Source organism: Synchytrium microbalum, assembly GCF_006535985.1.
Source record: "Synchytrium microbalum strain JEL517 chromosome Unknown SmJEL517_scf0019, whole genome shotgun sequence".
NCBI lineage: Eukaryota > Fungi > Chytridiomycota > Chytridiomycetes > Synchytriales > Synchytriaceae > Synchytrium > Synchytrium microbalum.
Genome location: NW_022158368.1, coordinates 243,777 through 270,033, shown reverse-complemented (window position 1 = coordinate 270,033; position 26,257 = coordinate 243,777). Strand labels below are relative to the sequence as shown.

Here is a 26,257-nt window from a genome sequence, read left to right as displayed (position 1 = left end):
AGCATCCGAGCAAAGTCATCGAAATGGAGGACATATTGGCGTCATTGTTACAATCATTCGTGGACGCGGTTGAATCTGGACGTGATTTGCAAGCTCTGGTACCATCTGCTCGAAATGTATTGGAATCTAGAATCAGACTGTGCAGTTGGAGCACATTGCCAACAGAGCTATTGACTCATTGCTTCCAATATTTACCGCAAACGTATGCTACTGCTGTTTGCTGATGGTGTTTCGGTGGATTTAGTCGTCGGTTTTGCCTTTGATGTTGCTGTCATGAACATCACGCTCAACTTAAACACTAAATTCATAGGGTGTTGGTTCGAACCTCTCGTGTATCAAGGCACTGGAGTGCCGCATCTCAGCAGCAACTATGCTGTCGTCCGATCATCACCAACCCCACAATGGCATCCCGATACTTCTTCCCACCTTCAAACCACACTCGGTTTCGATACTTGAAGCATTTGGATTTAAGCTCAGTTGTCATCATACAACCACATACACGTAGGACGGGGACTGGTGAAGATGCACTTGAACGAAAGATGATTGCAGCATTACAGGGTCGATGTCGTCAGTTGAGATCTTTGGCCTTGAATGGAGTTAATTTGCAAAGTGTTGCCTTGATTCTTGACGAAGAGAGTCAGTTAAAGGTTATGTCGCTTGAGAGGGTAAATTTCTGATTTCTTCTCTATCGTATCCATTTTTTTGTTGGCTGTTCAAACTAACAGTACCGCTCGACTAGTTCCATATGGACAAATACGATGAGTCTTTTCTGTATATGGAACCACTACTGAAAGCTTTGGCTAAACTTGAATCTCTGAAACTGAGACAGTGTCTCTTCTTCCCTTGTAAAGAACATGGGGCAGCCATGTTCCATTCTGTCGTAAAACACCTAAATCCCAACCTGAAAACATTGAGGATGTGTAATATGAATCACGTGTTGCCTTCGTCATTGGACTTGTTGGTTAGGAGGTGCAAGAATGTTGAAACTCTAGAGGTATTCTTGGGCTTTATCAGAGTTTTATGCTCCGTCGACAGCGAACTGAATCATTATTACTTTAGATTGACGGCGATGTTGGCAAAGGGAGCGATGAAGACATGGGTATATTGCTACGCTTACAGACACCTCGTAATATCTCGATATCTTCCTCGGTCGTTCACAACCTATCCGAAAAGGTGGTCCATAATGCACTTGCACATCCATCTCTTGAACGGCTGTCAACCATGCTATCAACCCTCCGTATAACAGCTAGTATATTTGATACACTAGTCGATACTTCTCGGAACTTAAAGGCGCTCCTCTTGCCTCGAATCCATAAAGTAAACCAATCAGCCCTAGCAGCAGTCCCATCTCGTCACCCTCACTTGGAAGCAGTACAGCTACCCTTTTCAGCGTCGGATGAAGTAGTTGTATCATTCATCACACACTGTCGAAAACTTCGTCATTTTGGATTGGCATGTTGCTCTGATGTTACTGATTCCGTAATGCGTCATATCGCAAGTGACGGAACGTCTTTAGTTAGCTTATCATTATCTGATACTCAAGTGACTATAGCTGCATGTCTGCCAATCACATATCCTAAAAATTGTGGAAGGTTGAAAATGGTGTCGATAGACTCGCAGGAAGACCTCTTTGCAAGATCAGGCATGGAAATGACGCTGACTGACTTGGGCGTCTGGAAGAAGCTGGTTAAGAAGGTGGATCATGTTGGCGCTTTGATGTGGGCTGGGTTTGAGCAAGTACCTGACTGTTGAACGATGCCCCAGTGTTTTGCTTTTTGGCCATATGTACAAGCAAGGTGAGGCTCCGTCGATGCTCGGTTTACAGACCCTCACATGCCGATCGGACGGGATGTGTGGAACTCCCTAGGATTGGGGATAACAACCCTCCTGATTGGCTTAAAATACCGCAAAACTACAATCACTCAATGTTTTATATCGAAAATCGTTTCTGACACAACCAAGTTACAAGTCTCTTTTTCCAGTCTAATTTTTTTACCTGTTACAAGGATATGCCTCCGATAAACAAGACAGGTGGTCTGCAAATGCAGCAAGGACGGGTTGGAACACCAGGTGGAACACCCAAGAAGCTAGTTTCTCGTATCGTTTTTGATAAGTACGATGTGGATCGAAGTGGAAGTATCGATGCCAAGGTATGAATCCAAGATTACCTGAGTTTTAGCTGCTCGTTATGTCTAAAACGATTTCAACCAAGGAATTCCGCACTTTGGTCTATGAATTCGGTTATTTCTTGAGCGATCAGGAATTAGAAATGGCTGTTAGAATATTAGATGTGAATGGCGATGGTAACATTAGCTACGAAGAATGTGAGTTTCAGCCATTCCGAGTGGAGTTCCGGGGGCAAAAACAACTTGATCTCATTTCTTATTTTCAATCCTAGTCATTCAATGGTGGTCCAAAGACCAACGCTTCGAAACACTAAGACTTAGTCCTGAAGATTTCGAGAACCTAAATCGTGCTGTAAAGAATTTCCAAAAATACGACAAGAACCTATCCGGTGTTATCGACGTCAAGGAGTTCCCCGCCTTGTATGTGTACAACAAAACCTGTACCCGTTACCCACTACGGGAAAGCTCACTTTCTGCTGATCTTCTTAGGTATAAGGAGCTGAGTGCTCATGGTCTGACTACTAAAGGATTGGCTGCAACTTTGGAGGACTTTGATTCCAACAGAGACGGAAAGGTCTCATTTAATGAATTCATTCAATACTTTCAGACAAGTGTCATGCGAAAAGGCGACCACAAGTAAAAACGAAACCCTGACAGGCCAAACATTAAAACAACGAAATAATGCTATCTAGTGTGTATTTAAATAATAAGATCAAACAGTCTCATATCATTTTAGTACCTGTTGGGGTCGTGCTTGTCATTAACGTCGGTTGTACTTGTCGGTTTCTTGACTTGGGTTTGGCCTTGCGAACGCTTGTACACTGATACTTTCTCATAAAGTTAGAAGGGAAGACCAGATGGAAAGATGTTTCTACGCATTCGGTAGTCGTCTGTACTTTGAGGCTCATAATCTGTCCGTCGCCTCAAATTCGGTGCGTTGTTGATTTTTTCGACGCAATTGCGAAATGAACCTTGGTTTGTACGAGTAGCAGCCTTGCAGTCGACGCATTTTCCTTAAAGATGCAACATAAAAGTGCTTTACTATGACAGATCGTTGAAACGGCCTTCACAGAAAGTGTAACTGGTATGCAAAACAACAGGCACATAACGCACGGTGATTGCGGCGGTGAGTAGAACGTTCTTGACCGAACGATTCCGAGACAGTATACAGCTAAATATCGCAAAAGGTAAAGTTTTCTTCTGCATCAACCTTGGCTGTGATACACGAGCAACATCAAAAGCTGGAATTTGATAAGAAGTCGGAGTGCGAAGGTTGAATTGTGTAAACTGAGTCGGCTTTCAGACCTTAAACCCTTTCAGAAAAATTGCCATTGGCAATTCACTCGATTTTGGCGCTGGAATGCTCTCGATTTGCTAAAAAAAATTCGGCGACACAAACGAGGGACCTGGTGCTTGATATCAAAGCATGAAGGACAAAGTCAGAGACTCATACAATAATGAGGTTCCATGGTTTAGTTGGTTATAACATTCGGCTGTTATCAAGTATGCCACCGGAGAGTCGCCAGTTCGATTCTGGCTGGAACCGCATCTCTTTTTGCCAAGCCTTCCGTATAGGTAAACGACATATGGGAGAATCGGTGATATGTTATATAGGGACAATTTTATAGACGTGATGGTTTAAAGTATCTTCCTTCATGGCCTCGCGCCATCTGTTTTGGAGAACGTTACATTCGACACTGACAGGTCGTTCATCAATCGGACACCACAGGGAAGATTAGTAGGTAGTACAACCATTATTGATTTTACTCTCGAGATGCTTCCCTACTGCTCCTACACGTAGATATTGCTGGGTGCTGTCCTAAATGTAACTGCTGTGGTCAAAAGTTTTGCTCCGGCGACATTTCTGGTGGATGCAGCCTATCGCGTCCATCTGGCCACAATTCATAATGGCTACGAAACACTTTGACATGTGCCTGTCAAATGAATCCTCTCGGCCATCAACATTCCATTATAACCACATTCAAATCAAAATGGTCCAACAACGGGTCTCCATCTGACTGCCTCAGCTTTGATTGACATGGTTTATTTGCTCCTGAACGATTGAATCGCAAACAAAGTCAAGAAAATGTTGTGCAAGAATTTACAATGAGCAAGCAAGATCGACAAAGTGCCCATCGATCAGGCAATAAAATCAAGGCCCCACCGATCCACCCCCAGCAGACATAGGGCCTGCAGCAGGCCGACTAAAACCTTTAAGATATGTTGTGCAGCAAGTTCCGTATGCTGCGGCAGTGACTATATCGCTATAGCACTAGTCATTGAATGGTGGGTTAGATCATACTTTTCGATTGTTTATAATGTCGTTTTCTAACAATCTGAATTGCTCACTGCAGAGTTCTCGGCGTCCTTGGCATCGATGTACTTTTGGTTTGCACCGAAACAACAATATCGTGTAAAGCCGTAATCGGCTGGTCCGTTTGCGGTTTTGCTGCAGACATATTGAATATATCTAGAACCACAGAAGAAAACACATGTCAGCTTAACTGGAAACGAAAGTATTTGGATTGAGATGCGGAGCTGACCCTCTTGGTATACCTATTTGAGGAACCGCAAAGACACATGAGACACAAATTGCTAGGACTACAACGACGTGCTTGATGGTGGTGCTGATCATTGGTCAGTAGTTTCGTTACTTGAATTGGAGATTTCAGTGGGGTTTTGTTTAAATTGAGAGCGGGGAACCTTCTCAAAATTTGTTCTGTCGAACAACTTCTGCTTTTGAATCTACAACCATCCCGGCTCCCGGGTTTCCACGTTGCAAACGGCAACGTGGGAAGGCCAATACACATGCGTCTGTCTTGCCTGTCTTCAGCAGCAACACCTGGTTGTGCTACAGCATGCTTCCTTTGCATAATCCAGCAAGTACCGGCCGCAATCTGCTTCGAGCTTCAAAACCAGTAAATGATGCAGTGCGCACTGGATGAAAACGTCTTCATATAAAGTCGTACTGAATACATCGCTCCTGTATCCGCGCTTCCTACTCGACTGGCAGCACAATGCATATGCACGGATACGACTCTCATTGAAATGAAGTAATTTATTTACTTCAGATCGTTGAATTGCAAGTGAAGTCAAAGAAATGTTGTGCACTGACCAAGATCGACAGTGCCCAAGGACATCAAGGAACCACCGATCCACGCCCAGCACACAAAGCGCCTGCACCTGGGCGACTAATGCCTTTGAGATATCTTGTGCAGCAAGTTTCGTATGCTGCGAGAGTGGCTATATCAATATAGCACTAGTCATTGAATGGTGGGTAGATCATGCTTTGCGATTGCTTTCAACTTCATTTGCTAACAATCTGAATTGCTCACTGCAGAGTTTTCAGTGTCCTTGGTATCGATCAGGTCCGTTTGCGGTTGTGCTGTAGACACATTGGATATATCTAGGACCAGAGAAGAAAACACACGTCCCTTTAACTAGAAACGAAAGTGTTTGGATTGAGACGCTGGTTCCACAAACACCTTTCTCCAGTATATCGAGCAAACAGAGCTATCGAAGAGCCTCTAGATTACATGAAGCCTTACTTTAAGGCTGAAGAACTCAGGAACCTCCAAATGACAGGCTGCCATTGAAGTTGCTTTGTATGATTGAGGAAGTTACGACATCATATATCTGAACGAATATACTCTATCCAAATATCTTTTGCTGTTGATAGACAATATCATTCTCTGGTGATGAACGGGAAAGGAACGACCCAACTGGACTAGCGTTGAATATTTTGCTCGTGTAACCGATCTTCATACTCGACTGGCAGCACAAGGCACATGAACGGACAGGACTCGCATCAGAATGAACAGGTATATCTACTCCAAAGGTTTAAAGTGCAAACATGAGGTTAAAGATATGTTGTGCAGGAAATTTCAAATGAACAAGATCAACCAAGTGCCCAAAGTGTCACAGCTAATCAAGCTTTCATAGTATGCTTAGGTAATGCGGAGCCGATTATGGAAGGCGCTGGAGCTGGAGCACTGAACCCTTTAAGAGTTGTGCTGCAGCAAGATCCGTATCCTGTGATAGTTGCGGTATCATTCTTGATATAGCACTAGTCATTAAAGGGTGAATTAGCCATGGTTTTCGATTGTTTACTCCATCAATGACTAAGTCTCCACTCACGGCAGAGTTTTCATCGTCCTTAGCATCGATGTACTTTTGTTTTGCACCAAAACAACAGTATCTTGTCAAGCCGTAATCAGCTGTTCCATTGACTGTTTTGCTGCAGATGTATTGTGCATATCTGTTATCAGGAAAGGGAAAGTTATCTTAACTGAAAACGAAGATATGTGGAGTCCGATGTTGAGCTTTACCCTGGAGGTACACCAGCTGGTAGAGCTGCAAAGATACATATGGCGCTATGTGCCAGGACTACAAGAACTTGTTTGATGGTGTCGCTTAGCATTTTTCAATAGTTTTGTTACTTGAATTGGAGGTCTTAGTGTGTTTTTGGATGTGGAGATAAGACCTTACACATCTTGTTTCCGTCGACAACTTTCGTTTTTGGATCGGCGACCTTTTCAGCTACAACGAGTATTTCCCATGTCGCAAACAACACAAGACTGAGAGGCCAACAGCAATACACAAGCTGGTTTGACAAGACTACCAAGAGACGCAAGATTTTATATTCCAATGTGGCCCGATCCACCAAGATTTTGACAACATGTGAAATATGGGTCAAAGTCAAGGGCAAAGCACTACAGGCGTGTCATGTGCGAGTTAGGGCTGACGCGATAGATAATACAAGCTCTTCAGACTAGTTGACTCACTCTGGAATCCAAATATGGTTGTCGGTCAATGTAGTGCATCATTTCCCCAAAACAACACTTTCGAGTAAACCCATACGATGACTGCCAGGTCGTTGTGTTCGGGACTTGAGCATCGCATACTACTCCAATATATCTGGCAATTGGTGGAAAGTGTTGTTGGTGTTTACTCAGAGCACGTTTGCTCGTTTAACCAGCACAACTTACCCTGCTGGAGCAATAGACGCCTTTGTATCAGTAAGGAATAGTAATATTGAGAGGACGAGACCATTGCGAAAGCCCTGAATTGGCTTCATGGTTGGTTTTCACAAAGTTTGGGCGTCGATTGTGCGGTTTGTTGGAGATTTTGATGTTTCCAGCTACAACAACATGAGGATCGAGATTGCCAGGGTTGCTGCACAAATCACAATTTGAAAAGCATCTGCTCTTCATGATAAACATCAAGCCGAGGCTTTCAGACTTGTGTGATTTGGAGTGTGAGTAGGGGAGTTTGTCATGATGCATCACTTCATTCATCGATCCATACTTCAGTCCAGATCCATACCAGAACATAGTAATATACGAGGTATCAACGTCAAAATCGTAACTTAACAGGCTCCTCTTGCACAAAACCGTGTTGGCGTCCTCAGTTCAGAATTGACGTGTTCGATGCGTTCAGCCATCGACGAGGAGACCAAATCATCACTTTAAATAGACTAGTACTATATTTGGGGTATACTGAAACCCGACACTGCGTCGGAGTTTCGAAAACAGAAAAATTACAAGCAAGCGGCAAAGGGTATATATGATTTTACCGTCAAAACGATCAACTTATGGAACAAAGCTGTGATGCGATGTCGTATTGGGGAGCGACGGTATATTGCCGATTCCTTCCTATTAGTGAAGTGTCTTAGTAAGGTCTCCTCTATAGTACCGACAAGAACGCGTTATAAGAACAACGAGATCAAACGTACCCTCAACGTTAAACGCCAAGTTGTACTGTCCACCATAGAGTCCCGGCTTCATGGTGGTCAAATCAAATTTGTTGCACTATGATATTTGTTGTTGTGTTAGTAGAATTCTCATAGAGTGTCTCATGACAAGTGAGTACTTACTGTATCAGCCTCCTCATTATCATTGCTTGTAATCCAACCATTCCCGACACCGTCTGTTATCATCTCTGACACTTCATGAGCGACAACGTTGATTGCAATGTCTGCTATTGGATCACCATTTGGTGATTTGCCGGTTGGGAAAACTTGTGAGCCGTATCCTGGACATGCGAAACTGCATGAACCGATCTAATGACATTGATGCTTGAGTACAATTCTTTACAACTGGAATAGAAAGATATGTAGCATACCAGAGCAAAAGGATGGTAGTAGTACGTCAATCCGGTTTTTGCTGTCCCGTATGAGACACCCCCTACATCAGACTACATTGAGCACCGAAAAACGAGAGCCGAGCAAACTAATAGACGATTGAACATACAATAGCTATGCCATCCACAGTAGCTCGAACACAGTGCTCCACCATTCACATCAGGCGATGTTATCACAAGGTACATTCCATTCGTACTCTTGTACAAGCCTCTGGGATTTTGGAAATCCATAACGGTCTTCCATATGCTAGTCGAATTAACAGCCTTTCCGTATGGGTATCCAACCGAAACAGAACCGCCGAATGTGGTTCCGTATTGAATGTATTGTTTCGCAGCTGATGCACTAGCTTGTTGGTAGTAGTTTCTCTTCAAGACGTTATAGAAGGTGGTGCTAGACCTATAATTCGGTCCTGGTCAGATGAGAGATCTAAAATCATCTGGGTTGTGAAAGCGTACCATCCTTTGATAAAGTCCTCGTGTATCTGTATTCGACTGGCCGTCCACGTGCCGTAAAAGATGAGGTAAATCACAGTAGGTCCAGACACTCCATACACCTTGCCATAATGGTACGCCATCGTCTTGTAATTCGTTGTGGTCGCCGGGACATACGATTTCGACGACGAGTTCGATGCAAGACAGACTCCATTCACTAAACAATCCTCATTGTCCATAGCTACGAAAGAAGATATTTTAACACCCAAACACGGGTTGAACTAATGAAAAAAATCAAGAAAGACTTCGCACTCACTATCAATTTCGTTGCTCATGAAAACGGTCTGCGTGTTGTCTGTTGCAAACTGCCATACAAGCACAGCTAGTAGTATCATTGCAATTAGGCCGGCCACGATCAATATCCACCGTAATCTAACATAACGACTAATATTGCCAAATGTTTAGCCTATGGAATTGTGTGGCAAGGACGTTCTCAGCATTGTAAAAGGCGCATCACCCACTATATTCTCGTGTTTACAGCATCATCGTAGGTCTGTCCGTCGCCAGTCTTGAGTGGTTCCTCGTCGTCATGCTTTGCAGTTTCCAAATCGGATGGCAGGTCTCGTGCTGAATTCAGCAAGGATGCGTGGTGTTGGGCCAGAGGAGCACCTTCTTGCATCGTACAAAATGGCCACAAGGCAACTACAACACTGCCTCTTTGGTTTAAGCCCTGATGAATAACGATTATGTGGCAGTAAACAAAAGCGAAAATCGAGTTTTCGCATACTGGTCAATATAATGCGCTACATTCCCTACAAGGGCACAGTGAAACAGTGCTAGCTGGGTATACAGTTACGATTCAGATCACGAAAGAATCCAAAACACGTCTCTACTTCTACCTGGATGAAGTTTCTTGCAAAATCAGTGTTGGACGCAAAGCCGTGATTTTGAAGCCTTTTCAACTTTTGGACAGGATATGAGTATGGAAATCCATCAGTCATGTTCCTCAAATGCCGTACCAGTCATGGCTTAGTGAAATACCAAGTGGTGATGAAGTAATTCAGCAATTTGCACCCGTGGTGTTTGGTTGTTACGAGATCAGTTCCCAATGAGATCACAAAGAAGGATTCAGAAAAGAGAATCTCGTGCAAATATAAGTTTAAAAGCGGGAATCACGTAGAAATGTCCAAAAGGAATGCGATTGAACGTTTATTTCACCGCGAACACACGCACGGATTCAAAACATGACGATCAGCACGGGGAAGGCATGTCGTCCGGTAAGCTATAGCATACCATGATGCAATCTCACGTGTAAAGACACATGTTTTGACGTTCCAAGCTTCTGTAAGTGGTTTGCACTGCACCATCATCCATTTCTGCTTACAACTTTTCTGCAAGCAGAAGGAATCCTTTCGGGCGAGAGTTTTCAATAGGAAAGAGTGAGCGACGAGATACAATGGTCTCATTCTCATGGTAAGACTGCCTTACATCTATATCAAACTATGTGATTCCTTGAGCTTTCACTATCTTTTAACAACTTTTTTTTCTTTAGTGAGGTCTGCCAGGAGACGTTAAAGAAGGTACTTGTTGCATAAAAGGCACTCCGGATCTGTCCAAGACCATGATCCTTGCATATTGGCCACTCACTTACGTTTCGCTTTTGAAACCTGTCCAATACATGATATTTTCACATCAGCTAATCCCCTAGTCCTTTTACCAGGCCAAGCTTGATCAACACTTCAACAAATGTCCAAACGCTCAGTTCACCTGCATTGATTGCAGCGTGACATTCTATGGGAATGCTGTAAGACGGTTGTCTATTATAATTGAATCATATGTTGGAGCTCATTCTCATGATATTCCTAGTACAAACTGCATACAAGTTGCATCTCGGAAGATCAAAAGTATCAAAAGTCTCTGTACAAGCCGAAAAAGGTTGGAGCTTCAAAGCTGTTGCATATCTGAGTGTCTACAATACTCATATATTCGAATCATAGGGCTCTGCACAAGCATCACAATCAACGCAACAAGCGGAAAACAAGGCTGTCGAAAAGCAACGACCAGGTGACAAGCTGCAATCATCTACTCTGGCCTCTTCATCATCCAACAAAGGAGCGAACGGATATGAGCCAAACTATGCTCAAGCTCCGAAATCAGAACCCTTGATTACTGAAATCATGAAGCAGAGCAAAAAGAGAGCACCAGAGGAAGACGATGTCCATGTCTTGGAACCTGAAAAGATTAAAAAGAAGAAGAAGAAGCAAAAGGAAGCCGAATCAGATATACTAGTAGTAGACATTCCAACCACCGTCGATACATCCGCCTTCTCACTACCATCTGTAAAGACAAAGAAATCATCATCAAATGTATCAACATTCAAAACAACCCCCGTACCATTATTCAGACCTGCATCAGCTCCCATGGGAGCTGGATTCAAGACTTCATTACTCGACATAGAACCAGCAGTCATGCCAGACACTCCAAGCACAGAGACAGACCTTATAGCTGGTGTCTCACCAGGCTCTACACCAGTATGGACTCGCTCAGCAAAGAGTATGAGGCAGACAGTCTCCAAACTTGCAGCCACTCCACAAATCATTGAACTCTTTCAGGAAGCCATGAAGGAAGCCTTTACTGTGAGTTTGCAAGAGGGTGGTTGCTGAAATGTATTGATGCACTCAGATATTGTTGGGAGTCGTTAATCGTAAAACCCTAAAAGAAAATTCGCTGACATGTATTCTCAACCAATAGGAAAGAGGAACGCAAGTGAGCTTGGGTGAACTCTCTGACTATGTCGCCTCACTCACGGCTCATCGATTGAAGGAACAAGGCATTGTCTTGAAAGCAAAGGACTTGATGAGACTTCCCAACTTGTTTGCTATGCATGTAAGCATTCGGCTCATATAGAAGTCATATCTTCTGTTTTGTTGTTCAGACATCTCTTTCTCAATTCTATAAGGCCATGGTTACATCATCATCAAAACGACCAGGCCAATTCATTATAACCATTCCCGACACTGTAGTTCCTCTCGACGAACGCACTGTCTTACATGCTCCTAATGCACCTGATTCACCAGAAGATATAGATGAAGGTGGACTAGGCTGGGTGATTGACAAGAATCCAACGCCTGTAGCCATTTGATTGTGTGGACACAGGGACATGGAATCAAGATGATGACGATGAAGGACTTGTAGGTAGAAGAAAGAAGAAGAAGGTTGCTCATTGTGGAGTATATTATATAAAAACTTGAGGGGATTTTAGTAGACAACACAACAAATAGGCTTCGAGAGAGAGGCATAAAATGGAAGCACATCCCCCGTCTTCATAAACAATAAAGAGATTCGCCTGCATTGTAAAACAATGGCTTACAATTTAGCGCTATTGAATGATATTTCAGTCGCTGTTGTTGAGGGTGCCAACGGAATTTTTTTTAGAAACTTGGCTCAGCATCAAAAATGAATCGGTTCCAGCCAGAATCGAACTGGCGACTCTCCGGTCGCATGCTTCGATAACAGCCGAATGTTATAACCAACTAAACCATGGAACCCGAGGACTGGAGTGTTGATACTATTCGTTGCGCTTTTTCAGTCTCAATTGTCAAATACGACTACTTAGTATCGTTTGGTGGATCTCTTTGCTGACTTTGGTCTTTTTCGACTTCTTTTCTGGTATAATTGATGATGATGATGGTTGATTTTACCCCCTTGCCAAAATGTTGGTCAAGAATCGGAAGGAAGGACGCAGACATGATATAGGACATGAGATGATAGGACAACGAAGCAGGGAAGCTTCTCCACGTGCGTAAGAATTCTACATGTCAATTAGGCGTTATGGGGTGACTCGACTGAGATCAAGGTGCACCATACTTGCATCACGATTCGCCAGATAACTCCAAACATCAACAATTGTTTTCAACCGATCGCTTCCTGAGAGAGAGTATTACATGAAATAATCTAGATCCGAGTATATTTACAGCACTAGAAGACTCGAATGAACCGTTCTCGAATTCATTCACATATCACGTGCCCAGATCAATCGCGAGTATAAGCCGTTGATGACAGCGCGATTATGAGGCCTTTGAAACAGGTAAAGTGTGAAAATATCAAAAAATTGTCATTTGGCGTCAATATTGTTCCCGATCGAATGTACAACGTGTTCAAAATAATGAAATTGTTTGGCTGTGTTGATTTTCTCATTCTTTTATGAGGGATGAGGAGCAATCGCTGCAGGTTCGAAGCCGCGATACTTATGATTTGAGGATCAGAACACGGCGGACGGCTCCATCACGCTCCAGGTTGAAGTTTGTTTCCTTTTCCTGTTGCTGTTTCACAATCTAGTCCATTTGTAATTTCCGGTAACGCATATGATCACCATGCTTTGAATGGAATGCGATTATCGGTACTGGTCTCGAGCTCTTGGAAGAAGCTACCAGCCTCAGCATGCATATCAATCGTAATAGATTCGACCGTGGAAATCTCAAGTTTGCTGTCTCTACAATCCGAACGTTGGGTAAACATTTTATGCAGTTTTCACCACTGATACCGTGCTTGTCGGATCATTATGGATATGTCACTGCAAACAAATCTAGCAAGTGGTATCGTTTGTATTCTCTTGCGATGGCTGCTTGGGGATGCATCGGGTTCAAAGATACCATTCCAGTTACTCGGGACGATGATCAGCAAGTCATGCTGGACCCTGATCAAGCTAGAGAAATGCTCGTTGTAAGCTGTGTCGGTTGTATTCGTGTTGTGATGTTTGGATTGTAGATATGTATTGACTTGTGTCTTCACGGTTTGTAGAATATCGCCATGGGCGAACTGGACTTGCTGAATCTGGAGACCTGTACGTTAGAAACGATTGATATCGCGCTACTGCTGATGGCCTGTCTAGATTACGCCGGTCATATTGATGAATGCTATCGGACAATGTGTTTAGGCAAGTAGGCCCTTGTACATTCTTACCGAACAATGTTAAGGCAAGTAGGCTCTTCTTGGCAAAACATGCTCATATTACTCCCTTGGTAGTGGTTCGTCTCGCTCTGTATCTTAACTTGCAAACGGATCCAGAAATACTGTTACGGGACGGAATACCGTCAATCAATAGTAATAACCCTGCTAGGACTCCGTTGGGAACCTGGTTTGATACCGAACGTAGACGACGAATGTTCTTCCATATACTGCTACGGGATGTTGGTATTTCTCTCTTTGCGGAAACGCCTTGTCTTATCAAAGCTGGGAGCTTCACCACACAATACCCGTGTGCTGATTCGGTATACATGACGTATCGGTATCCTGATGGACCAGATCCCACAGCCGATACGTCTCCGGATATATTTAATGTGTTTTGGTTGAGGTGCCTAGAGGGTGTTGCTCGAGTCCATGAGTTTCATCGGCTGCCGTCGAGTGAGACGTCCACGGTGACTTATACTACAGAGTTTGATGTGATACAGCGGTTTCTAGCCACGTAAGGATGATTTCTTGCTGTATTATATGGAAGCCATTCTTACTCTTTGTACGTTCTCAACAGCACTTTTGCAGAGGCACCGGCTTCAGTCAAGGTGGAAGCTCTCGAAGCGTCAATCGAAGACGGTGGTGTCGTAAACGCTATTCTGCAACCAGCGGCCGCCTGGTTCCTGTATGACGGTAGTGAAGTTTCGCTACGAGAGCAACGGTACGCTAACGCCTTCACTGTTTGGCACCGCGATCTCACAGCCACTTTTATCGGTAAAAGGGTGATTGCTGCTCTTGAACAGTATCCAAATGCAACTCTCGAGATGCTGATGCGGGACTACAACTTTAGACAGTCACATGAATCCGCACTAAGGATTGCTAAACTGGCACGTCTAATGGTCGGATTAGAAGCCAAACTGCACTCCATAGTAATGAAATCATGCCTCACTGCCGTTTTTCACTTCTTATTGATTTACGAAGTGGCACAGAACTTGTGTAAAGAGAATCTGATACCATTGCTTGTATTTATCAGACAGTGCGGCAGTCATTATCGGTAAGTTATCCTCGCAATCAAGTGTTTTGTGTTCAAACATCTTACTGCTCCTTGAGACACACTCATGGATAGATTGAAAACAACTGCCTTTGTCACCCACGTATTTAAAATTACTACAGACGCTCTTGGAAAGAAGGGTGATCCAGCCTTTTTGAAAGAGGTGGATGAGATTCGACATCTTAGAGAGCCGAGGAGGATACCTTTCATGGCTCATGCATCTGGCGCATAGATCATTTGTATATAGAGACACTGCTGATTATCACTTCTTCCTGTAACAATAACTTTTGACGGGATTTTTCGAACGACTTTGATGGAGGGCGACCTATTCGACACGTTCTAGCTACGTGGATATGTCCAGTTGAATATAAATGCCTCCAAGATCGTCTTTCGGTCAGCGATCGGTTAGAAAAACAGTACTCCCTGATGTATGGAATTGTCGTCGCGTAGTGAATTTATTAAAAAGTGGCAAATCCCAATGCCAACTCGACGTAAATGATGCCCTAAACATCTTTCAAAACGACATATACGCGAGATTACGCGTAGCAATTACTTGTTTTGTTGACGGCCGTGTGCCAGCGATCGTTATCCGTTATTGCAGTTTGACAATGACAACCAGTCTTGATAGCCTGTCCATCTCGGACGCCAGAGAGGATTAGGAGGTAAAAAATGGCATTACTCAATACCTTCTCAAGTTTACGATAGGCTTCTAATGCTCATTTGTGCTAGTTATCGCTCATTTCTTCTGGATGTCAAAACAAAATGAAGTCGACCAACCGTTTCTTTTGGACGCTGCTTCTCACATCCATCTTTATACAAAACGTAATTTCATACAGAATGTTGCCAGTAAACGATATGATCTCGACCATCAACAGAAACACGATCGAAACAAAGTGAAGGAAAAGGAGTCTCATCAGACCGATGCTGCGTTAAAGAATGTTTCTCGGGCTTTGTGTTTGATTTTGGCCTGTTACGGATATACTGACTGTTGAAACGCCCAACTTTGACGTCGGTGTTGACGTGCTGATATTACAAATTGAGGATCACTAGAGTGCTTAAAAAATATAGCGTTTCAAAAAAATCTTGCAACATGAGAGACTGCGAGACCGACTTGTGGTAAATAACGGAGTGACGACTTTGAGCACGGACTCCCACGATTCAGCCTATCATGTTGACCTCTTTGTGTATGACCAAGGGGAAAGTGCAAAGCCCAACCAGCCCAAAACGTACAAAAATTGTTCATCCATTTCCCGCACAATCAAATCGAGTCGCGGATACAATAAATAATCAGAGAGAAGAGTCCCTGCACGACAAAATGGTAAGCCCTCTGTCTTATCGTATCATCTGAGTTTTCTTTGATGAGCGCCTTCACCTAACTTATCGGTGAATTCTTTTACACCAGACCAACTCCAGAAACTTGGGAGAACGGGTAGCTGAATTCGTAGCCAAAGTAGCTGCTCGTCGTACCATTTCTCATTCTGTCGCTACAGCTTTTGACTGTCTTGGATTTATGGGTGTTGGGAATTTAATGGCATGTATCGGCAACTCTTTCGCCGAAATGCATGATTTAAAATGCATTGCGCAGGATTGTGGTGTCTCGGTCGAACAGGTCCAGCATTGGGTTGCAAACAGGTTTCAACATGAGGCAGAAAAGCAGGTGGACAAGGAGATTGATAATAGGGTGCTTGGTCAATCTTCTAGACGGGAGCAACGTGAGTTCCGTCAGGCGGATCGTTATATTGAGGATTATGATCGGGAGTACGATGAGAACTGGTAAAAGCAAGAAAATTTGAGGCCAAGAACAACGGTGGTGTTTGATTGCCAAACAATAGACAAGCAAGTCTTCACATAGCAATAATAAACTGCTTTCAAATACAAGTAGCGACCGGGTTTCAAAAGATGGGAAATTTCAGCTTAGGGGCTGTTCCTGCGTTTTGACAAATCAGACAATCTCAGTCTTGAGCGTCAAAGTTGTTCCCCATTGAAGAGAGGTAGACCAAAGAGAGCTATCTGACGGTCCGTTAATTCAGATCTCCAACCAAACCACACAGCAACAAGGTGGATGCCCGAGGCCTCGATAAGACCTTGCAGATCGAAAGAACTATATTCCAATATGACCGGATCCACCAGATCCACCAATACCTTGACAACACTGGAAATATGGTTCGAAGTCGAGAGGAAAGCACTAATTTCCAAGTGTTGAATCAGGACTATATGGCCTTCAAGCATAATAGAACGTCTTTAGCTTTTCACCTAGTCTGGAATTAGATGCCGGATCTCTGTCTACCATAATATTCCCCACCCCAAAGCAGCACTGTCTGGTGAAGCCATAGGATGGCTGCCAGTTCGTCGTATTCGGGACTTTTGCGTCGCATACTACTCCAATATGTCTGGTTGATGGTGGGAAGAGTGTTAGTGTTTGATTTGCGTGTTTGGCTAGTGCAACTTACCCTGCTGGCACAATGGAAGCCTTTCCCGATATGGAAAATAGTATCAGTGGGAGTAGAAGAGTACTCAGAGATGCGTTAATGGGTTTCATATTTGGTTTTCAAGAGCATTGAAAAACCTTTTGGTTGGAAATTGATCCAGCTACAACTAGACAGGGAACCATCAATGAGTTAATCGCATGTATCTACACAAAGGCATGCATCTTGGTATGCAGTCCTAGAATAGGAACTCTCACCTTGCGTGGCTATTTGCTTGAATGAAGGTGTGGAGGTTTGATGATGATGCATCACCTCAGCAATCAGCCTAATAGCAGGTTGTAGACAACAATCCCCGTTCTTGCTATCTTCCTGATAGCGATTCCGGAAAGGTCCAGGGATAGATCCAGACCGGTGTAAGTCCAATACGCCAATCTTGATGTCACGGTTGCGTGTAGCGAAGCAAATCGCATAGCGTTCGCTCATCAACACGTTTCCAGATCTCCATCTGACATATTCAAAATCAGAAATCCATTGTGTAATTCGTACTTTGACCACAGCTCCCAAAAATGCCTCTTGTCCACGATTCCAATAAATCTGCAAACATCCCAAGCTAACCACAGTTTGAATAAGAAAGAATGGCTCACGGAGACCTCGTTCTAGTCACTGGAGCCAATGGTTTCATTGCAGTAAGTCCTCATATCATCGGATCCTGAAGAAGCTTTTGATCGATTTGGTTATTTGGCAAACGACGATTTTCGTGTATGGGACAGTATGATTGCGTACTAAACATATGCGTTTTTAGGCTCATTGTGTCCAACAATTACTAGAAAAGGGCTACTCTGTCCGCGGAACAGTCCGAAGTGCTGCAAAAGGAACACATTTGACGAACCTCTTTGCCAAATACGGAGACAAGTTCTCGGTTGTTGTCGTTGATGACATCACCAAGGATGGAGCATTTGATTCGGCTGTGAAGGATTGTGACTTTATCCTACACGTCGCAAGTCCTTTCTATTTGCCCAAGGGAGATGCCTATGAGGTGCGAAATCACTTTAAGCTTGACATATAGACGTTGCAACATACTGACAACCTGCTAATTGATATGTAGGAATTGGTTATACCAGCCACAAAGGGTACCGTCGGTGTCCTGCAATCTGTATACAATGACAAGGACTCGAAAGTCAAACGTGTTGTCGTCACGTCAAGTTTCGCTGCTGTGGTTGATGTTGTCAACAAGCCTGCTAATCATGAGTACACTGAAGCTGATTGGAATGAATCTTCGAAGCCTGAAGATGCTGGCATGTTGGGATACCGTGCTTCAAAAACTCTGGCTGAAAGGGCTGCCTGGTATGTGTTGGACGCTTGATTCTTGGACAGGGCGCTGTAACTCCTTTTGAAAGTCGTTTGAGGGAACTTAGCCCATGCTTTGATCCTTTATACTCGTAGTAACCTCATACTTTGAACCCTTGTAGGAAGTTCGTTGAAGACAACCAACCAAAGTTTGATATCGTCACCATCAACCCACCTCTCGTTATTGGCGCTCTAATCCACGAGACCTCAGGCGTGGAACAGCTCAACACTTCAACAAATAATGTTTATAATATATTGAAGGGAAACCCAATTCCACCAGGTGCTATTGGATTCGTTGAGTGAGTACTTCAAGGGCATCTTCTATATGGTTGGACTGCTGTCGCTCAGCTCACTGTTGTTATTGCTTTGAATATTGTTGCCACAACCTTTCACTGATCCTTTCGCTACTGATAGTGTCAAAGATGTGGCCAAAGCACACGTTTTAGCTATCGAAGTAAAAGAAGCGGGTGGCAAACGCTTCCTATGCGCCTCTGATTTCAAAAGCTTTCAAGAAGTCGCTGACATTTTGAGGAAACTGTATCCAAAGGTACATAAAACTCACATCCAGACTGTTAGCAGTTGGTCTAAGCACCAGTAAAACGTTGGTCTAAACACATTCACGTTTACATTAGGAACCAATCGCCGAAGGAAAGCCAGGCGTATACGATGAACACCCAACCATCAACGCTACTCGCGCAAAAACCGTTCTTGGAATGACTTTTATACCGATTGAAGAGTCGCTCAAGACCACATGTGACGAGCTCATTGCTCTACGCGATGCTAAGAAATTGAATGTGTGGGACGCGGCAGTGTAAAGAAAACATAGAAGGTCGTTTTGGCAGGAGTACGCGTCAATTTATATCACGTTCGATAAAGAGTAGTATTTACCTGAAGTGCAAGATGCAACCGTTTTCTACACGTACGGTTAAATCTCATACTCCCGCTTTTTATAACTGCCTAAGTTTCATCCAACACTTCCACGTTCACAATTTCACGAGTTTCCAAAAAGCCACAGAGAAGAGCAAGATGCCACTCCAATCAACACTCAACCTCATCAAAGACAACCCACTGAATGCAGCGCTACTAGCCGGTGTGGCCTATATGATCTATTCCCTCGCTACATCAGGAAGTTCAAAGGCTGCTCCATCACAACATCCAAGTAAGCAAAATGAAACAATTGAAATGTGAATAAAGCAGGATATGGAATACTTTGAATTCGCTTATACTAGCATGTTCTCTGTGTCAAGTTACGGCTTGAACCAACAACATCTACTCACTTCTTTAACAAATGAAATAGCCGTCATCGAACTAAGGAACTATACACCAATCGAACTCCTCGAATACGACGGCCGCAAATCGAAAAAGATATTCATGGGTGTTAATGGACGGGTATATGATGTCAGTCGTGGCGCCAACTTTTATGGACCAGGTACATAGTCCTGTCCTGGTAGTACCAGATCACGATGTTTGGAAGTTCATACCTATGAAGATCACAATTGATCATGTTCTAAATTCTAAATCTCGAATTGTGTATGAAAGGTGGCCCGTATGGAAACTTTGCAGGCCGAGACGCATCGCGAGGTCTATCAAAGGGGTCGTTTGATGAAGACATGCTGGTAGATCCTGCTGGAAGGATTGATACGTTGGAGAATCTGAGTCGTGATGAGTGGGATGAGTTGCGTCAGTGGGCTGGGCATTTCCAGTCGAAATATGATCATGTTGGGTAAGGGCAACAAAATCAAAATCTTGACGATCCAGTATGCTTACACCATCAGCTTTCATATAGCTTCTTGGTTGAAAACAGTTCCTCATAAGATATATGTTGATGCAAATATGAAACTATGGTTTATTTTTTGGAAATATGCTCGTTCTCTACATTGTTATCGGGCGTTACAAAATGTTATACGCATTATCAATCGTCCTCGTCATCATCTTGATAACCGCCTAATAGATTAAGTGCATTGGCGGGCTTCTTTGCTACTATTGGTGCTGTTGGCTTCACTATTGGCTTCACTTCAGGCTTGCTCTTCTTGACTACTATGCCTAGACTGGTTGAAGCTGGTGCTGGCCTCTTCAATGTGGGAGCGACGGGTTTTATTGTACTGCTGCTACTGGAAGTGGGGAGTATAGATGCTCTTGATCCGCCATTACTACTACTGCTAGCACCGTTATTACCATGTCGAGTGTTTACGAGAGCATCCAGATCTTCTAGATCCTCGTCGTCATCACCACCATTATCATCATCATCATCACGTAAATAAATAGCGATACTTTTACTCTGTCTAGCTTTATGCACAAGCGATTCAGCGTACTCGTCTTCTTCAACCCCAACACGTCGTATCCCTTCCCCATCAGCATCAACACCACCCTGAAACACCATCCTAGCAATCCTCGCATCCTCTTCTTCCTGCTGCTGTTCAGTCATCACCCTACTAGCCTTATTCACTTTAACCAATTTCGTCAATACAGCATCAGCATCTACGCGTTCTGTGCGTGCATTTCGGGTTTGTATTTCGTCTAGGGCGTCTAGGATATCCATTTCACGTTTAGAGTCTACGGTTCTGTTTTCGAGTGCCTTCATTGGATTGTATTCTTCTTCTTGGGCACGTGAGGCTGCGAGTTCTTCACTGACTATCTTTTCTTCTCGCCATGGTTCAAAGTTACGTTGTGCGCCACCTTCACATATGTAGTCTGAGGTTTTTGGGTCCGTTTTGAAGGTTAGCTCGGCAGAGCATCGTGTGCATCTGATGTAGAACCTATAGATCAGAAGGGAAAGTGAGTTGGTGGTAATCTCAGTGAGCAGCAAAGCTAAACCTCATCTCAGCACTACCAATGTTAACAAAACACACATACCTGAATATCTGTATACCCAGATAGTCTTCACCCTCGACACGTTCCTTTCTAGCATTGAATTTCTTTCCCTTGTAAATGTACTCTCCACAAGTATTACATTGCATGGAGAAGGGGGCCATCAGACGGACTTTATGTTGTTGGGCCTTGTCGAGTTTCCTTCTTGGGATTTTGGCCGGGTCAAAGTCGGGAGGAAAGTACTTGTTCAAGACCTTTCGTTCAGCTATGATTTGATGTTGGTCGTTAGTGAAGTGTTTGATGGAAGAAGAGGGATGACTGTAGTAAAAGTGATTATATATAGTACTTACACATGGCTTTATGATCTTCTTTGCTCTACACTGTTGGGAAAACTGATGGGTTTCTATTATTCTAAAACGTTGAACTTTTACAGAAGGAGCATTTGACAATTTAGTACAAAGGAGGCAGGCAGACGATAGCAGGTTCTGATTTTTGACGCCTAATGTAAGGTGAATCAACGTGGCAAATCACAACAACTCCAAGAAATAACGTCATGTTCGCGAGAACAAACTTCCTGTCAACTATTTCTCTCTTACCATAGCCTATACAGTCAAGGAGCGATGATCACCTGCCATTAATACGCGTATAGATTTGAAATACCAGGTTCACCCTTGCTACAGGACAACTTTGCTCGTGTCAACTTGTCTCTACAACAAATCGGACATTCGTCGAATCCAGTGAAAGTAAGCACAATTACTAATAGCAACCTGTCGGTAGAGAGTAGCTAGGAGACAGTAGCATGGACCATGTTGAAGATACGATATAGCCTGATTCTGCTGCTCTTATTACTCTTATTCACTTTAACGGATTCTACTCCTGGAGGACCATCGAGACGTCAAGCACATTTAGTGGATAGGGCAGGAAACGATGGTGCTGTCGCCCCCGTTCTCATAATCCCAGACGATCACGTTATAGCTCCTCTCAGTCCAAACCACCGCTTACCTTCTTCCATTGAACCAGGAGAAATTGTTATTGTTAATACGCTTGATGGAGGATTGCACGGAATCAACAAGATCACTGGATCTGTCTTGTGGAGTCATGATAAACTAGTCGGTCCAATGGTCCGTGTGGATGTGGCTTCTTCAACGCTCAAGAAGAAGACAGAGTCAAACAACTCGGGACTTGGTATTGGTGATGACCTTGTACCAGAAGAAACGGACAAGACTACATGTGCCGTTGAAACAGACGTGCCTGAGAACATCATTGATGATGAGGAGATGGGGGCTGTATTGCAACATGTCGCTGCTGAACAGGCGGCACTGCCTTCGTCGTCTGACGGTGACGTGGACAATAATATTGTGTTTATACCGGAGCCTACTGGCCAGGGTAACTTGTATTTGCATGAACCTGGGACGGGACAGCCTATTAAGGTATGTCGTGAAGTTAGGTGTTTGTCTGTAAGCACATACAGAAGATGTATTTGCGATGTTTTTTGTTGTGCCTCGTCGGCCCGAGTGGACTCGCTTTCGACTTTTTTCTACTACCTGGACTGACTCGGGATTTCAAAATCATAGAAACTACCGTACTCTATAAAATGGATGGTCGAAAAGTCACCCTTTCGATCTGAACGATTCATCACCATTGGTCGTAAAGTTGACAAGTACTTCTCGATGGACGCGTCAACAGGCAAAATCCTTCATATATATACTAGCGATGATGTATTAGACGCTTCCTTTGCTTCAGAGTCGTCACCAGATGGTAAACAACCAAACGTCATCCTACTCGGACAGCGAGAATATAGTTTATCGATTCTAGACCGAGATACTCGTCGACTACGATGGAATATATCATATACGGAATTCACGACCGCTGACATGGATGATGACACATCCGCAGTCTCGAGTAACAATCAGGGGGGATTGTTGACTGATGGAGGAGGTACTCGTCGTAGGACCAGTACCAGTTTGCTGAAAGGGCCGGAATATCATTACTCTAGTGGCGTAGATGGAACCTTTTTGATTAAAGGTGTAAATGAATTGCAGCTGCAGTTCGAGTCACCTCCTGTAGCTGCCTTCTCTGTCAACCCAACTCGATCAAGTAGTTTGAATGATAATCCATCTACTACTATAACTGGAGATTCATCTACCAGTGACAAATATGTAGCTCAAAAGTCATATCCACCACCTGCACCTCTAGGACCAAATAAACGTAAAACCGAAGGCTATATAGGTGTCGTCAACAAGACATACTATATTATGTCTTCCGCATCCTTCCCAAACTTGCTAGATGCATTCCGTCCACGCGGCCTCCCATCGTCATCAGATCCCGAATGTGTAGATCCTAAATGCTTGATTGGATCACACATTGTCGAAGAAGATGGTGCACCTACTTGGAAGTCTTACGGCAACAGCTGGAATACTTGGATGCGAGAATTCAGACATGGTCGATCAGTCCAGATGAGACAGATTGCTCCTACTTCTACTATCGAACTGCTTACCGTCTGGACTGCTGGAATTGTCTTGATTGTGTATGTGACTTGGAGAGCTTATATGTGGTATTCGAATCGTAATGGTGTGTTGAGTGAGGTGCCTGGAAGCCCGAAAGAAGTTGTTATTAAAGCTGTTGATGGTGAAGGTATTGCGAATGATGGAAAGAGGAGGAGACGCCGAGGGCCACGTACTACTAGTGCGGTGAAGAAGCAGGAACAGCAGTCGGCTGCGTTGTTGAAGTCTTTGACTGTTACGGAGGAGGTATTAGGTGAGTGCGTGCGTTAGTGGTGGTTGATGGGATCAATTGCTGAAACTCTTCGTGAGCATCCGACAATCTTGGGCCTTTTTTTGCACCGCACACTGTCAACTCTTTGAGCTAACAGGAACTCTGGTCATTTTCCATATAGGATATGGATCTCATGGAACCGTTGTTTATCGTGGCTCATTCGAGAATCGAGATGTGGCCATCAAAAGACTCTTGCTTGACTTTTATGAAGTGGCTCATCATGAAGTCAAAGTGTTGCAAGATAGTGATCATCATCCAAATGTGGTTAGATATTACTGTCAAGTAAGTCCTTACTGTTCCTGCAAAGTATTTTTTTGCGGTTTGAAACCAACATAGTGTTTTCCTCAACTTTAGGAAAAATCAGAGAAGTTCATGTATATAGCATTGGAATTATGTCCTGCCTCTTTAGCTGATGTGATTGAGTCACCGTCACGGCCTGATTTGCTGGTTTTGAGACAGGAACTCAATCCTGCTCGAGTTTTATACCAAATCATGGCTGGTCTGCATCATTTGCATACACTCAAGATTGTACATAGGTACGTTCTGTGTGCTGTGTATTGAATGTCGAGTGGCTTAGTGGTTGTGAAGGCTCGACTGGAACGAGAAGTGAATGAGCCAAAAAAACTACTATTCAACCCTTGGCATGAATTACTAATAATCAACATTATTGATATCCCATAGAGACATCAAACCACAGAACATTTTAATCTCATCTGCTCCAAGTCGACCTAATGCTAAAGCATCAAAAAATCGACATCCACGTATCCTCATATCCGACTTTGGCTTGTGTAAACGACTAGCTGATGATCAATCCTCCTTCCAACACACTGTGAACAACACAGGAGGAACTCTTGGATGGCGAGCCGCTGAATGCATGCCTGTAACAGCCCAACGAGAACATCAAACACCTAATAATAACAACGCTGCTACAAACGGAAGTTCGGATTCAGACGGATTTGTAAAAGGGGGCGAAGCATCTGAACCCAATAACAGTAACAAACAAAACAATCATAGTAATAGTAGTATCGGTATGCCGCCACTGACTTCAGAACTGGCATTGCAAGGTCGAATCACGAAATCCATTGACGTGTTTTCGGCTGGGTGTGTCTTTTATTACGTGCTTTCGAATGGAGAGCATCCTTTTGGAGATCGGTATTCACGAGAAGTGAATGTGCTTCGTGGATTGTATTCTCTGGATGCCCTTGATGGGCTTGGAGAGGAGGGAGTTATTGCTAGAGATCTTGTTGAGAGGATGATACAACGTGATTCTTCAAAAAGGTGTGTGAATCTGTTTTTTTTATCAGCTGTTTCCTTTTTTGCTCACTCCCCACTATGTACCTGTTTCTGCATTTAGGCCTGACGCAGCTGAAGTCCTAACTCATCCATACTTTTGGTCACCTGCAACTCGACTCTCATTCCTACAAGACGTGTCGGATCGATTTGAAGTTGAACAACGAGATCCACCGTCACCTCTACTAGCACTACTTGAAGCCAATGCTAGTCGTGTCGTTGGAACAGACTGGTACAAGAGGATTGACAAGATGCTGCTGGACAATCTCGGTAAATATAGGAAGTATGATGGTGCGAGCGTTCGTGATTTGCTGAGGGCGTTGCGAAATAAGGCAAGTTGTGGCTCTTCTTTGCGGGAGTTTTTTTTTGCACTTGCTTTACTGACCTTGTGATTATCTTTTGAAACAGAAACACCATTACCAGGATCTCCCAGATAATGTTAAACGAGCACTAGGCTCATTGCCAGATGGATTCTTGTCGTACTTTACATCACGGTTTCCTATGCTGGTCTTGCATGTGTATGATGTCGTCAAGCAATGTGATGAGTTGCGTGAGGATGGAATGTTTAGGGCTTATTTTTCGTATGATCCTCATCAGAATATGATATAATTTGAGTAGTGTTGGTGGTCATTTTCCCATGTAATTATAGAAACATAGTATTGAACAACACAGTTTAATCTGAATTCTACTTACTCGAGCACTTTATCAACGATTTCATTAGACAGAGTCACTGCTTCTTCGGTTATTGCTGCCTTTTTCTTGTCTGTCTTCGTATTGAAAACAACACAATCGAAACATTCCACCCGTACAATACAATGCAACCTCCACGCGTTCATCGCGTAAAAACATACCATACACCTCTTGCAACCAATCTGTTTCATTCCAAAACAAACATTACAAAAAGAAAAAAC

General features: G+C 43.5%; 6 protein-coding genes across 6 annotated transcripts; 5 read left to right on the top strand and 1 right to left on the bottom strand.

Moving 5' to 3' along the window:
• Window positions 1-23: 23 nt before the first annotated feature.
• Window positions 24-2,766, top strand: SmJEL517_g03565 (uncharacterized protein; the record flags this gene model as incomplete). The annotated part of the gene is made up of 8 exons (XM_031169493.1): window positions 24-202; window positions 311-665; window positions 740-994; window positions 1,060-1,737; window positions 2,007-2,150; window positions 2,213-2,324; window positions 2,399-2,546; window positions 2,616-2,766. 8 exons carry the CDS (start codon window positions 24-26, stop codon window positions 2,764-2,766), a joined length of 2,022 nt encoding a protein of 673 aa, XP_031024523.1.
• Window positions 2,767-10,155: 7,389 nt separating this feature from the next.
• On the top strand, window positions 10,156-11,841 carry SmJEL517_g03564 (uncharacterized protein; the record flags this gene model as incomplete). Its single annotated transcript, XM_031169492.1, has 7 exons — window positions 10,156-10,172; window positions 10,252-10,279; window positions 10,420-10,503; window positions 10,566-10,634; window positions 10,697-11,335; window positions 11,451-11,585; window positions 11,659-11,841. 7 exons carry the CDS (start codon window positions 10,156-10,158, stop codon window positions 11,839-11,841), a joined length of 1,155 nt encoding a protein of 384 aa, XP_031024524.1.
• A 5,920-nt stretch (window positions 11,842-17,761) lies between these two features.
• Window positions 17,762-19,288, top strand: SmJEL517_g03563 (uncharacterized protein; the record flags this gene model as incomplete). The annotated part of the gene is made up of 6 exons (XM_031169491.1): window positions 17,762-17,812; window positions 17,929-18,162; window positions 18,232-18,470; window positions 18,596-18,772; window positions 18,888-19,020; window positions 19,106-19,288. The coding sequence occupies 6 exons, from the start codon at window positions 17,762-17,764 to the stop codon at window positions 19,286-19,288; spliced, it is 1,017 nt and encodes a 338-aa protein (XP_031024521.1).
• Window positions 19,289-19,499: 211 nt separating this feature from the next.
• Window positions 19,500-20,287, top strand: SmJEL517_g03562 (uncharacterized protein; the record flags this gene model as incomplete). Its single annotated transcript, XM_031169490.1, has 4 exons — window positions 19,500-19,632; window positions 19,771-19,902; window positions 20,013-20,196; window positions 20,260-20,287. The coding sequence occupies 4 exons, from the start codon at window positions 19,500-19,502 to the stop codon at window positions 20,285-20,287; spliced, it is 477 nt and encodes a 158-aa protein (XP_031024522.1).
• Window positions 20,288-20,385: 98 nt separating this feature from the next.
• On the bottom strand, window positions 20,386-21,635 carry SmJEL517_g03561 (uncharacterized protein; the record flags this gene model as incomplete). The annotated part of the gene is made up of 3 exons (XM_031169489.1): window positions 20,386-21,229; window positions 21,327-21,546; window positions 21,632-21,635. 3 exons carry the CDS (start codon window positions 21,633-21,635, stop codon window positions 20,386-20,388), a joined length of 1,068 nt encoding a protein of 355 aa, XP_031024519.1.
• Window positions 21,636-22,087: 452 nt separating this feature from the next.
• SmJEL517_g03560 (uncharacterized protein) lies at window positions 22,088-25,955 on the top strand (the record flags this gene model as incomplete). The annotated part of the gene is made up of 7 exons (XM_031169488.1): window positions 22,088-22,711; window positions 22,856-24,038; window positions 24,178-24,338; window positions 24,411-24,592; window positions 24,738-25,334; window positions 25,411-25,645; window positions 25,755-25,955. 7 exons carry the CDS (start codon window positions 22,088-22,090, stop codon window positions 25,953-25,955), a joined length of 3,183 nt encoding a protein of 1,060 aa, XP_031024520.1.
• Between the last annotated feature and the right edge of the window lie 302 nt (window positions 25,956-26,257).